At 48.8% G+C, this 13,803-nt stretch overlaps 1 protein-coding gene across 1 annotated transcript in view; it reads right to left on the bottom strand.

Annotated features, from left to right (window-relative positions):
- Positions 1 to 6,120: 6,120 nt before the first annotated feature.
- SIGLEC1 (sialic acid binding Ig like lectin 1) overlaps positions 6,121 to 13,803 on the bottom strand; it is a 54,902-nt gene continuing 47,219 nt past the window's right edge. Inside the window, exons 19-22 of the mRNA XM_081206903.1 lie at positions 12,808 to 13,110; positions 11,110 to 11,218; positions 9,286 to 9,376; positions 6,121 to 6,521 (exon numbers count right to left, since the gene is read on the bottom strand). Of these exons, the coding sequence (XP_081063029.1) occupies positions 6,393 to 6,521; positions 9,286 to 9,376; positions 11,110 to 11,218; positions 12,808 to 13,110 (632 nt within the window). The 3' untranslated portion in view covers positions 6,121 to 6,392. The remainder of the gene's footprint in view (positions 6,522 to 9,285; positions 9,377 to 11,109; positions 11,219 to 12,807; positions 13,111 to 13,803) is intronic.

Below are 13,803 nucleotides of genomic sequence, written 5' to 3'. Positions count from 1 at the left end.
AGAGCTGGACCATAAAGAAGGCTGATCGCCGAAGAACTGATGCTTTTGAATTCTGGTGCTGGAGGAGACTCTTGAGAGTCCCATGGGCTGCAAGAAGATCAAACCTCTCCATTCTGAAGGAAATCAGCCCTGAGTGCTCACTGGAAGGACAGATCCTGAAGCTGAGGCTCCAAGACTTTGGCCACCTCATGAGAAGAGAAGACTCCCTGGAAAAGACCCTGATGTTGGGAAAGATGGAGGGCAAAATGTGCAGAAGTGCAAAATGACACCACACCATTGCACAGAAGCACCGAATTGCAACCCACGCATGCGCAGACGCGCCACTGCGGGTTGTGCTCTTTTCATGTTGCGAACGGGCCTCTGGAACGGATCCCACTATATATGTTTGAATCTGATCTGATAAATATTGAGTAGAATTCCACGACAAATTGTTCTAGGTTATACTACCTTGTCTCTGTCGCATTGGGAGAGGCCAGCCGGGTTTCTTCCGAATCCAACATTCAAATGCCAGGCTGTGCTGGTTGGCCCGGGGCAAGTTCCCAGAAGGCCATCTGTCATCCAGAGATGCCGTGTAGCCCTGGGCAGCATGCTGCCAGGCTGTGCCATGTCGGGGTGACATCTTGCCAGGCCTCCTCTGTCCCCTCAAGATTGGGGATGGGTAGGGGCTGAGCCCCATTCCAGTGGACATGGAGTTGGCACACCTGAAGCAGAGTCATCCTGGCTAGTAACCGTTGATAGCCCTCTTCTTCATGAATTTGTTCAAGCCTCTCTTAAAGCCACCCAGGTCAGTGGCCATCAGTGTCTCCAGTTGGAAGGAGTTCCGCAGCCAAACTGTGTGCTGTGTCACAACGGAAAATGGTAAAGGTAACTGGAAAGGAAAATGGTAAAGGTAAAGGTACCCCTGACCATTAGATCCAGTTGTGGACGACTCTGGGGTTGTGGTGCTCATCTCGCTTTACTGGCCAAGGGAGCCGGCGTACAGCTTCTGGGTCATGTGGCCAGCATGACTAAGCCTCTTCTGGCGAACCAGAACAGCACACAGAAACGCCGTTTACCTTCCCGCCAGAGTGGTACCTATTTATCTACTTGCACTTTGACATGCTTTCGAACTGCTAGGTTGGCAGAGCAGGGACCGAGCAACGGGAGCTCACCCCGTCGGGGGGATTCGAACCGCAGACTTTCTGATCGGCAAGTCCTAGGCTCAGTGGTTTAGACCTAAAGGTAAAGGTAAAGGGACCCCTGACTATTAGTCCAGTCATGGCCGACTCTGGGATTGCAGCGCTCATCTCGCTTTACTGGCCGAGGTAGCCGGCGTACAGCTTCCAGGTCATGTGGCCAGCATGACTAAGCCGCTTCTGGCGAACCAGAGCAGCGCATGGAAACACCGTTTATCTTCCCGCCGGAGTGGTACCTATTTATCTACTTGCACTTTGACGTGCTTTCGAAATGTCAGGTGCCTTGGATTTAAGACATCTTAGGACTTTATAGGTGCCTCTTGTAATGCCCAGATGGCAATTCAAATGAATGGAGCACCAACATGGCGTATTCTTGGGCATCTTGCTGCTATCAGGATGTAGAGCATTGTGCCTGTACAAGCTGGAACTGTAGAAATTTCACTGATGGTGAGGGCAGATCGAGTGTGTGCCTCCCACTGCAAAACGGGGATATATTCTGAAAGCATTTCAAATGAGTGGGAACCCAATATGTCACCATCTGGACATGCACATAGTGTTTCCGAGACCAAATCAGCACTGCAAACTCCACGGAGCAAAGGCAGCTCATCATCATAGAAACCATAATCCCTTCAGCTGACTTCGTTTCTGCAAAAAATAGGAATTGGGTCGGCTGAATGCAAAGCCAGCTGGTCCCAGCTTCCTCATGCCATCTCCATTTGGAGTCCTAGCCCCCACCAAATTGCACCCCCACCATTATCAGCTGGAAAGAGCTGTTGAAGGCTAGGCTAGCCTGTTGCCTTTCTACCCGTTTCCCACCAGGTGTCACCCTCATCAGTTTTCAAACTGGGTCTTCCGGACTTCCGAAAAGGCGGCTTTTGCACATGGAATGGTGTAGCTGGAGAATGTGGGGATGTGTGTTAACTGAAGCAAAGGAAGACTCTCAAGTGACTTTAAAGTACTTTGAAAAGGAAGGTGTGATTTCATCCTTTGCAACAAGACTGAGCCAAGTCTCGCAGGGAAGTCAGCATGGCTAGTGAATTGGACCGGGACCTGGGTTCAAATCCCCACTCGGCCGTGAAGCTCACTGGGTGAGCTTGGTCCAGTCTCTGCCTCTCAGCCAGACCTACCTCACAGGGGTGTTGTTGTAGGGATTAGATGAGGGCAGGGAGAACGATGTCTGCCACTTTGAGCTCCTTGAAGAAAAAAGTGAGATATGAATGTGTTGCAGGAATTTATGTACAGGTTGGGGGGAGGGTTGCCCCTCCTGCAGATATCATGCACATGCAGCCCACTACTAAAACCAGCACAATCACTTTTGTGACTTGTCCCCACAAAACACTTCATCACAGTTTCTTCCTATCTATTCAAAGAGCCTCTGCTGCACAATACCAAATGTAAGAATTCACTGATAAATGTATCTATGTACTGGATCACAGGGAAAACTTCAGAAATTCATATAGACATGTGAGCTCAGCTACTCAGCAGCCCCTCTGCCTGAGTGATAATTCCTGGCCTCCTGATACCTGAGTGCCAGACAGGTAGCCATTCCAGAAATAACAAACCCAGATGAAGACCAAAGGGTGTGATTAACTTGGCTGGGAAACAGGGAAATGTAAATATCTCTTTTGTTCCACTTGATGGGTGTTTGGTGGAGGGCAAGGAGAACCATGGGGCAGGGTCCAGGATGCTCAGATTACTGCCACCAGACCTCCCCTTTCATGATGTAACCATGATGTAGTTTGAGGGGGGTGTAACATGGGGATTAGCAGCTACCGTAATAAAAGTTTGGGGGCTCTTTTGTTTGGGGCTTCCATCTTGTTCCACCTGGTGGCAGGTGGGAGTCTTGTCACAACAATCTTCAATAATGACCAAGCCTACTGGCTGCTGTTTTGCTCTGCTATTCCTGGCTGGTGTCCCCCCCCCTTTTTTTTGTCCAAGGGAACCCTCAGATTTCTCCATTCACAAATGCAAAAAATAATAAATAAATAAATAAATAAATAAATAATAAAGAAGTCCTGCCCTCCCCTTGGGCTGCATAGCAGAGAGAGAAGGTTGTTCTCAACCAAAACTGTTCCTTTCTGCTGAAGGGGAGACAAGAATGGATGGAAAGAGGATTGGACAAATTCATGGAGGACGAGAGAGCTGGGATGGTCCCTAGCCAAAATGGCTCTACTGTGTCTCTCTAACTCACTCTATGTGGGGCTGCCCTTGAGACTGACCCAGAAACTCCAGCGGGTGCAGAATGCCGTGGCGAGACTCCTTACGGGGTCCTTGCCGCGGGATCACATTCACCCAGTGCAATACCAGCTGCACTGGCTCCCGGTGGAGTACAGGGTCAGGTTTAAGGTGCTGGTTTTAACCTTTAAAGCCCTATACGGCCTAGGACCCCCGTACCTACGGGACCACCTCTCCTGGTATGTCCCACGGAGGACCTTACGGTCTTTAAACAAAAACATCTTGGTGGTCCCAGGCCACAGGGAGGTTAGGCTGGCCTCAACCAGAGACAGGGCCTTTTTGGCCGTGGCCCCGACTTGGTGGAACGCTCTGTCCCAAGAGACTAGGGCCCTGCGGGACTTGACATCTTTCTGCAGGGTCTGCAAGACAGAGCTGTTCCACAAGGCCTTTGGCCAAGGCACAGCCTGACCCCCTCCTTTGGCAATCCTCACCGAACTCTAGCCCAATGGTTGCCATTGATTTGATTTTGAATTGATTTTAAAATGAATTGATTTTAGAATGTTGTGTTACTTTTATTGTTGTTAGCCGCTCGGAGCCCGGCTTTGGCTGGGGAGGGCGGGATATAAATTATTATTATTATTATTATTATTATTATTATTATTATTATTATTATTACAGTTGGAGGCAGCAATGCTGGGAAACACAAGAGGGGAGAGGGCTCGTGGGCTCAGGTCTTACTTGTGAGTATTCCCGCAGCCTCCGGATCGGCCAGCGTGAGGAGAGGATGCTGGACTCGATGGGCCTTTGACCTGATCCCGCAGTCCCTTCTTATTTTCTCATGCTCCTCGCTCATGTCTCAGAGAAAGTTGGAGAAGAAGCTGGGGTGCTGGAAACTGTGTTGCTGGTGACATTATTTATTAGACAACACAGTGTTAATAGCACAGACAGCTGCGGCGAGATGACTTTGGCGGGGAAGGTGATGACTGTGTAGCGCTGATGTTGACTTTTTATGGCAAGGAGGCGATGAGGACACTGGTTTTGACCCAGATGCCATTGGCTGAGGAGTAAAAGTACGGGATTTGGCGAGCTGGCACCTCATGGGATTATCTAAAGTTTTGCTGACAAGGCAGATGGCACGACCCAGTCTGTTCTACATGCACATGGTAATAATAATAATAATTTCTTATTTATACCCCGCCCATCTGGCTGAGTTTCCCCAGCCACTCTGAGCGGCTTCCAACAAAACACTAAAATACAATAACCTATTAAACATTAAAAGCTTCCCTAAACAGGGCTGCCTTCAGATGTCTTCTAAAAGTCTGGTAGTTGTTTTTCTCTTTGACATCTGGTGGGAGGGCGTTCCACAAGGTGGGCGCCACTACCGAGAAGGCCCTCTGCCTGGTTCCCTGTAACTTGGCTTCTTGCAGTGAGGGAATTGCCAGAAGGCCTTTGGCACTGGACCTCAGTGTCTGGGCTGAACGATTGGGGCGGAGACGCTCCTTCAGGTATACTGGACTGAGGCTGTTTAGGGCTTTAAAGGTCAGCACCAACACTTTGAATTGTGCTCGGAAACGTACTTGGAGCCAGTGTAGGTCTTTCAAGACATGGTCCTTATAGAAAGCTGCCTCACGTTGAGTCAGACCATTGATCAATCTTGCTCAGTACTGTTTACACTGACCGGCAGCAGCTGTCCAGGGTTTCAGGGAAGAGCGTCTCCCAAGCCTGCCTGGAGCTGCCAGGAATTGGTCCTGAGACCTGCTTCCAACACAGACACTCTCCCATTGAGCTGTGGCCCCTTCCTATTTCTGCCCAACTTGGAGGTCAGCAGAAGAGGGTCTCCTGCTCAGAATAGCTTGCGCAGGAGGGGAAAAAAGACTTACAGAGGAAGGCTGTATCCCCTCCTTCATTTTTGCCCGGGCCACTCAAACATCAAAAATGAAATCTGATGATTCTGACAAAAGAAGAATGGCAGATGAAATTAATGGACTATGCAGAATTGGACAAAATGACAGGAAGGATTCGAAACCTGCGGGACCAGAGATTTACAGAAGATTGGAAGAAGTATATGAATTATTTGAAGAGCAACTGCAATCAACAAATTACGCTAGTAGGACTACAAGAAGTTTTGTAAGGAGAAATATGCGAAGTGTTAAGGTAAAGGGTAAAGGGACCCCTGACCATTAGATCCATTCGTGACCGATTCTGGGGTTGCGGCACTCATCTTGCTTTATTGGCCGAGGGAGACGGCGTACAGCTTCCGGGTAATGTGGCCAGCATGACTAAGCCGCTTCTGGCAAACCGGAGCAGCGCACGGAAACGCCATTTACCTTTCCGCCGGAGCGGTACCTATTTATCTACTTGCACTTGACGTGCTTTCGAACTGCTAGGTTTGCAGGAGCAGGGACCGAGCAATGGGAGCTCACCCCGTCGCGGGGATTTGAACCACCAACCTTCTGATCGGCAAGTCCTAGGCTCTGTGGTTTAACCCACAGTGCCACCCACGTCCCATACGAAGTGTTACAAATTAGAAAAAGATAGAGATATTGGTTATGAGTTTGAAATGTAATAGGGAAAATAAGAAATGCATACTAAGAGATTAGACAGGAAAATTTTCAGACAGGACTGATGGAAGTCAAAAAAATTGAAGATGTAAAAATATGTTTAATCACTGTTGAAAATGGTATGTTAAAAAACTAATAAAAATTTGTATATATATATTTAAAAAATGAAATCTGAATTCTGAAATCTGAATTCTGAATGAATGAATTCTGAAATTTTAAATGAATGAAAAGGTTAATGGTGGTTTGGTGAAAAATGGGGTGCCTGAAATGATGATGCTGTGGGTCCCTCTTTAGCTGTGGTTCCTTCAGTGCAGGGGGCTGGACTAGATGACCCTCAGAGTCCCTTCCAACTCTACAATTCTATGATTCCGACTCAGTGTCCAGAGCAACAGCCTTTAGATGATCACACTTTCCGCCTCGTCCTCCACAACTGGCATGGTCTTCTGGTTGCTGTGACTCCCACCAGATCTCTTCCCACCGCTCACAAGGCGCTTGTGCAGCTCTGTTCAGAGGGTTCATCCTGTGGAGGAATGTCGGTCTTTGCTCGCAGCTTCCTGTAGGAGAGGCAGAACCGTCCGGCCGGAGGCGTTCCTGGGTTCTGCTCACTCAGCTGTGGAAAGAGCCAAGTGACCAAGTCAGATATATGGAACCTCAGCGATCCAGCATGGCTCCTGAGGTTGATTCCCAGCTCCCAATGTGACCCAGTAGCCTTAGCGAGGAACTGAAGGTAACATAGATTAGGAAATACCTTCTGCCCCACAGGGATTCCTGAAGACCAGAGCAGAGTCTTCCCTCAACAATCTAGGCTTGCACCATCCATCACGTTACTTACACTTGCCCACGATCAATCAGTCTTTCCCACCAGTGTGTGATGGCCTGGGACTCGGGCTCGGACTCAGAACCAGAGGAGTCTCAATCCGCACCGGATCCTTTGCCTCAGGCAGCATCGGAACCAAGTCTGGGGCCTGATTCTGAACAGCCCCAGTCTGCACAGGTTCCCCTGCAACAAGCACCACCTGGGCTAAGTCAGGGGCCTGATCCTGCCCTGGCTCCAGATATGGGGATGACCTCGTTGCCTCCAGCTGGGCCATCACTTACAGCTGCTCCAAAACCAGTTGGGTCAGGGGAGGCTGAGGCGGCCTCTGGGTCTAGTCACCCACCGACGTCTCCCAAGCTGCAGAGACTGAGGTCTGAGAGAAGGAGAGACCTGAGTACTCGCAGGAGGAGTACTCACCTTCGGGCGAGACAGGGAGGTGAGTCGCCAGGGGGATCAGGACTGGCCGTTACCCCGACAGAGATAAAAGGCTGTTGGACCCTGCCCCAGGTTGTGGGAGCAATGTTGCTGTTTGCTAGATCGTGTCTGTGATCCTGTACCTGTCCTTGCCTGGTTTCCTGCCTCGTGTCCTGCCTTGGCCCTTTCGGACTGACTCCGCGCGGAAGCCTTGGATTCGGGACCAGACCTGGACCGCGTTGCTCGGATTACCCCCGGGCCCAGCACACAGTGACTCACCTCTAAATGCCTTCACGAAAGGAAACTTGCACCATGTTCAGCCCTGACAATGCAGAGCAGCTAATCCCATTCTAAGGCAGAAGTAATCGCCTGTTCCGAGTTTGTGTCCCTATCCAATTCTAGTGCGAGGGACTTGGATGGAGGCAAGGCAATAGCTTTGAAACTCTCTGGAAGGTGTGCAGAGGAGGGTAGCCAAGATGATAAAGGGCTTTGGAAACGAAGCCATATGAGGAACAGTTGAGGGAATTGGGAAGGTTTAGGCTGAGAAGGGAAGACTGAGAGGTGATATCTGCCTGTGGACTGCCTTGCCAGAGAGGTGCATGCTCTGGTTATCTCCCGCTTGGACTACTGCAATGCGCTCTACGTGGGGCTACCTTTGAAGCTGACCCGGAAACTACAACTAATCCAGAATGCGGCGACTGGGAGCAGCTGCCAAGACCACATAACACCGGTCTTGAAAGACCTACATTGGCTCCCAGTACGTTTCCGAGCACAATTCAAAGTGTTGGTGCTGACCTTTAAAGCCCTAAATGGCCTCGGTCCAGTATACCTGAAGGAGCGTCTCCACCCCTATCGTTCTGCCCGGACACTGAGGTCCAGTGCCAAGGGCCTTCTGGAGGTTCCCTCACTGTGAGAAGTGAAGTTACAGGGAACCAGACGGAGGACCTTCTTGGTAGTGGCACCTGCCCTGTGGAACGCCCTCCCACCAGATGTCAAAGAGAACAACAACTACCAGGCATCCCTGTTTAGGGAAGCTTTTAATGTTTAATAGACTATTGTATTTTAATATTCTGTTGGAAGCCGCCCAGAGTGGCTGGGGAAGCCCAGCCAGATAGCTGGGATATAAATAATAAATTATTATTATTATTATTATTATTATTATTATTATTATTATTATTATTATTATTAGAAAACCACCTCCAAGTATCTGAAGGGCTGTCACATGGAAGAGGGAGCAAGCTTGTTTTCTGCTGCTCCAGAGGGCAGGACCAGAACAGATGGATTCAAATGACAAGGAAGAAGATTCCTACTAAACATGAGGGAGAATTTGCTGACAGTAAGAGCTGCTTGACTGTGGAAAGGACTCCCTTGCAAGGTGGTGGACTCTCCATCACTGGAGCTTTTGGAACAGAGGCTTAATGGCTACCCACCAGGGATTTTTTAGCTGTGGTTCCTGCATTGCAGCAGGTTGGACAAGATCACCCTTGGGGACCCCTACTATCTTTACAGTTGTGGGATGTGAAGCACAAGAGCAGTCAAATACAACATTCCTAGAGTGAACATGTTTACACATGGGGAGGAATGTTTATCCAGCCAGCAGGTAAACTTCTTGTTCCTTCTGGGCTGGGACAGACTTCCTCTGCATGTGACTAGAGATGGGCGTGGCCTCACCTGTGCAGGTAATGACAAAAGCACAGGGCAGGGCAGCCATCTCTCACCTTTTGACTACATGCATCGAAGAAGCAACATCTGCTTAGCCAAAGATGCCCTCTTGGCCTCCAGCCAAGAGAGGACAAAGGGACTGTCTTCTTATGAGATAGTTTCCAGGTGTATGTTACTTTTCTAAGCTAAGTCTGCCTTCTGGGATCCAATTGTGAACAGAATGTGAGTAAACCTTCTATACATTTATGGCAAACTGTGTTGTGTCTTATCTTTTATGAGGGAATAAGGGGAAAATACCAGAACAGCTATTATAGAGGCTTTAGCGAGCCTGAGCAAATGCGTCTGCTGTGAGCTTAAAAAGGGGAATGTTACTCTGCTAAATTGTGAACTTGTTAACACAAGTTGGAAAGGCTATAATCAAACAATATATCATCTCCTGCATCCCTGAACATGCCCACAACAATCCAATGATTCTATGAACCTGGACAGTCTCTTCTCTGTTTTCTGCCCCTGCTGCTGCTTCCTCCTTCTTGTTTTTCTGCTGCTTCCACCTTTTGCACTCTTCATTGATCCTGGAAAATATAACACAAGAGGTTGGAGGGGCTGTCTCTTTGGGTGTGGCTACGCTGCAAACTTGGGAATCTGAGAAGAGCCTGGTTGCTGGATCAACCCTATGTCCAGCATTCTGCAGCCAACCAGATGCCCACAGGAGGAATCCCACAAGCAGGAGCTGAGGGCATACAGTGGCAACTCTCCCCACTTTCGATTTTTCCTGGCAGCTGGCAGCAAGAAGCATTCCTGCCTTGGACAGAGGAGGGAGAACGTGGTTGACAACAGCCTTCTCCTCTGTGAGTTTCTCTGCTCCTCTTTAGAAGCCATCCAGGTTGATGGCTATCGTTACTTATGCGGGTTTAATGCAATTGGAAACATAAGGAGAGGACCTCCTGATCTGGGATAGCTCATTTGGCAGAGCATGGGACATGGCTTCAAGCCCCATGCAGGCAAAAGATTCTTGCATTGCAGGGGGTTGGACTAGATGACCCTTGTGGTCCCTTCCAACTGTACAATTCTATTATTCTAGTACAGCTTTGGCCAACCTGATGCCCTCCAGATATTTTGGGAGTGCAACTCCTATCAGCCCCAGCCAGCTGACGTAGTATTTATCTAGCCAATGTCAGTCAACCAGAAACCTTCCCAAATGGGAAGCAACCAACACAATATGGCGTCAACGGCCCTCTTTCACTCTTGTTCCCCAGCTAGTGGTAGCAAATTCAGGAGGCAGCACACTATCATGGTGACTAGCAGTGATTGTTAGCTTTATCTTCTAATCCTTGTAAAAGTTGCAGACCCTCCAAGTGTCCCTATTTTCCAGGGACACTCCCAGATTTACAGAAGCCGTCCCGGTTTCTCATTTGATCCCAGGATGCCCCGCTTTTCCTTAGTACGTCCCTATTTTCAACAGAGAAATGTTGGAGGGTATGGAGTTATGGGACCCTCAAGCCAAGGAGATAAATAACTATATAACCTTTAGAAGACTTCTGAAGGCACGCCTGTATAGGGAAGTGGTTTAATGTTTTATTATGTTTTTATATATGTTGGAAGTTGCCCAGAGTGGTTGGGGCAACCTAGTTGGATGGGCAGGGGTATAAGTAATAAATTTATTATTATGGAATAGGTAAAGGTAAAGGGACCCCTGACCATTAGGTCCAGTTGCGAACGACTCTGGGGTTGCGGCGCTCATCTCACTTTATTGGCTGAGGGAGCCGGCGTACAGCTTCCGGATCATGTGGCCAGCATGACTAAGCCGCTTCTGGCGAACCAGAGCAGCGCACGGAAACGCCGTTTACCTTCCCGTCGGAGCGGTACCTATTTATCTACTTGCACTTTTATGTGCTTTCTAACTGCTAGGTTGGCAGGAGCAGGGACCGAGCAATGGGAGCTCACCCCGTCACAGGGATTCGAACCGCCGACCTTCTGATCGGCAAGTCCTAGGCTCTGTGGTTTAGACCTCAGTGCCCCCTGTGTCCTAAATTATGGAATAGGACGTTCCTATTTTCATTGGAGAAATGTTGGAGGGCAGGAAGTTGGTGGCCATCACGACAACTTGTGGCAGCAAATCCCATGGGCTCCTCCCCCCAGAAAGGTCCTAGAAATAATAAGAACATAGGAATAGCCCTGCTAGATCAGGCCAGTGGTCAACCAAATCCAGCATCCTGTTATCTCAGAGGCCAACCAGATGACAGGCTTCCTCTTCCCGAATCCATTGTGTTAATGATCGATGGAAGCGAACACCAGCCAGCCTTACCGGGTCCAATATGTTTGCATCCCAAGAGCCAAGCCACAAAGCAGAGCTGCACAAGTCAAGGCAAAGAACACCCCAGCCAGGATCTTGAACAAGTGGAGGTCAGAGAGCGCTGCAGGCAAACAGAGGTTGAAGTGGGTGAGAAAATAGCTCAGAAGAGGACATTGAGAACCACCCATGGTGGGAGGCTTATCAATAAGCATATTTCTAGCCTAAGATGTAAAGGCAGTGAAAGGAAGGGCAGAAAAGGATATTGTTTGGAGAACCTGCTTCCTCAAACCTTATTAGGAGTGTGTCAAGAAAGCTTGTGCAGGAAAAAGCCCAGTCTTGAGCTAGCCTGATATTATTGTTTATTAAATTTATATATTGCCCTTCAACCCAGGGTCACAGGGCGGTTTACAACATAAAACAACTGAAAGGAGGTGCTCTGTCCTTCTCACTGAATCAGGCATCTGGCACTGATAACACAGTTATGCTTTTCCTCTGAGAATGTGTGTTAATTTCTGGGCATGTGTAAAGTGGGAATGCCTCTAGATAAACTTGTGTGATTTACAGGACGGAGGACTCCACTTTTGCAGGTTCTCCACCGGCTGCTGTTGTTCTGACCAAGCAAAACTCTCTCTAGCATCACAGTGGTGTGTTGATTGAAGAAGTCCACCGCAAGCCACTTTACAGTGGAATGGATTCCTTCAGGAGGTTGTGGACTCTCCTCCATTGGAGGTTTTTAAGCAGAGGTTGGATGGCCATCTTTAGCTGAGGTCCAAGGCAGGGGGTTGGACTAGATGGCTCTTGGGGTCCCTTCCAACTCTATGATTCCATCATACAGGACCTCTTGGATTGGGGATTATGAGAAGAGGTCCAGCTGATGGGTGGGTGGTGACTTCAGCCCTGCTTTCTGCAGGAATCGGCTGAAGAATTGAGTCCTCCAAGTTTGTCAGCTGATAGGCAGTGACTTCACGTCTCCTGTTTGGAAGGATCAATTGTGCATTTGAGTTCCCTAAGAGAAACTCAGTCACACAGCTGATCCAGCCTCATCTCTACGTGCTGCACATCTGACGTCACTTACGATATCTGTGTTAGAATTCCTGCTCCGTGATTGCAGTCATGGGATTGTTGTCTTTCACATGATGGTATATGTTTTGACTCCACAGAGTGGGAAGTGACGGAGACAGGATGTTTGTGTTCCTGTGTTCCGTGAAGTGGGACTGTTGTCCTTTGTTCTTTTTCTCTTTGCTGTCTGATGCTAGAGGGAGAGGGAGCCATGTTGCAGTGCTCCGGGTGTGTTTATATGTAAATAAAAGTAGATTAGCCAAAATAATGAGTTTTGCACCTGAAATGCGCAAACTGTGGATCCCTAAGTGTGCCGATGTCTGTTGGCATCGGTCACTGTGATGTTCGGGCTGAAGAAAGCTTTTGAAGCTCCCGAACGAAAGACCAGGAGGGAGAGAACATGCCAGTTGGGCATGTGTCTCTGCCAGGGTCCTACTCGAGTGTAGGCCAAGCTCCTGGCAGTCTGGTGTGAGGCAGGTAGGTGTGGTTTGGGGGGAAACAGCCTTGTGGGTCAGATTTAGCCCATGGGATGGTGGTGGCCACCCCATAGTGTACTGGTTTTTATAAAACAAATAGACTCCCCACTCCTCTGAAAACCCCACTCATTTCTCCATTTTTGTCTCCCGCCCCCCCTGCATGAGTTCTGCTCACTTTCCGCGCTGAAGTCAACAGTGCTGGCGGTCTTTCCAAATAGGTTGCTGGCCTGGCAGACATAACGCCCCGAATCCTCTGGTGTGACGTCTCGGATCTCCACCCTCAGGCTGTTGTAGGAGGGGAACATGGCAAAGCGCAGGCCGGCTGCGGCATGGGAGTGGTTGGTGGCAGCCAGGAGCCGATCTCCTTTGTACAAGGCAAGCAGGGAGCGGGGGTGGCTGTCCACCTTGCAGTCGATGATGCCCATCTTCCCGTTTTGGTTGTCCAGGTAGGCACTGATGGCAGGGGTGCTGGGTGCATCTGGATGGGTAAGAACATAGAATAAAAAGATAGTCCATCTAATCCCGAGGTGTCAAGGACCGGCTGGATGAAGAGGAGTGCTAGGAGGCTGCAGCTGGGGGAACCCCCTAGGGCAGAGGTTTTCAACCTTTTGGAGTCCATGGCTCTTTTGACCAAATACAGGGGTACCTTGGTTCTCAAACTTAATCCATTCCAGAAGACCGTTCCAAAACAAAAGCGTTCCCAAACCAAGGTGTGCTTTCCCATAGAAAGTAATGCAAAATGGATTAATCTGTTCCAGGCTTTTAAAATCAACCCCTAAAACAGGTATCTGAAGAAGTGTGCATGCACATGAAAGCTCATTCCAAGAATAAACTTAGTTGGTCTCTAAGGTGCTACTGGACATTAAAAAAAAAAATTATATGAATTTTACTATCTCACAAGACCATTGATCCATAAAATGAAAGCAATAAACAATGTACTGCAGTCACACAATCAATCAATCAATCAATCAATCAGTCAGTCGATCAATCAGTAGCTGAACTGGGTTCCACAGTCACAAAAACAAAAGGCCGCAAAAACGCAAAATAAATAGCAAAAACAGACAGACCTCAGTGCAACACTCAAAACGGAAGAGTGGCAATCAAATCGGAAGCGTTAAGACTCAAAACGGAGCACGTTTGGCTTCTGAAAAAAGTTCGCAAACTGGAACAC

The sequence above is a fragment of the Podarcis bocagei genome (genome assembly GCF_964188305.1).
Source record: "Podarcis bocagei genome assembly, chromosome: 9".
Taxonomy (NCBI): domain Eukaryota; kingdom Metazoa; phylum Chordata; class Lepidosauria; order Squamata; family Lacertidae; genus Podarcis; species Podarcis bocagei.
This window is presented reverse-complemented; position numbering and strand designations above follow the sequence as displayed.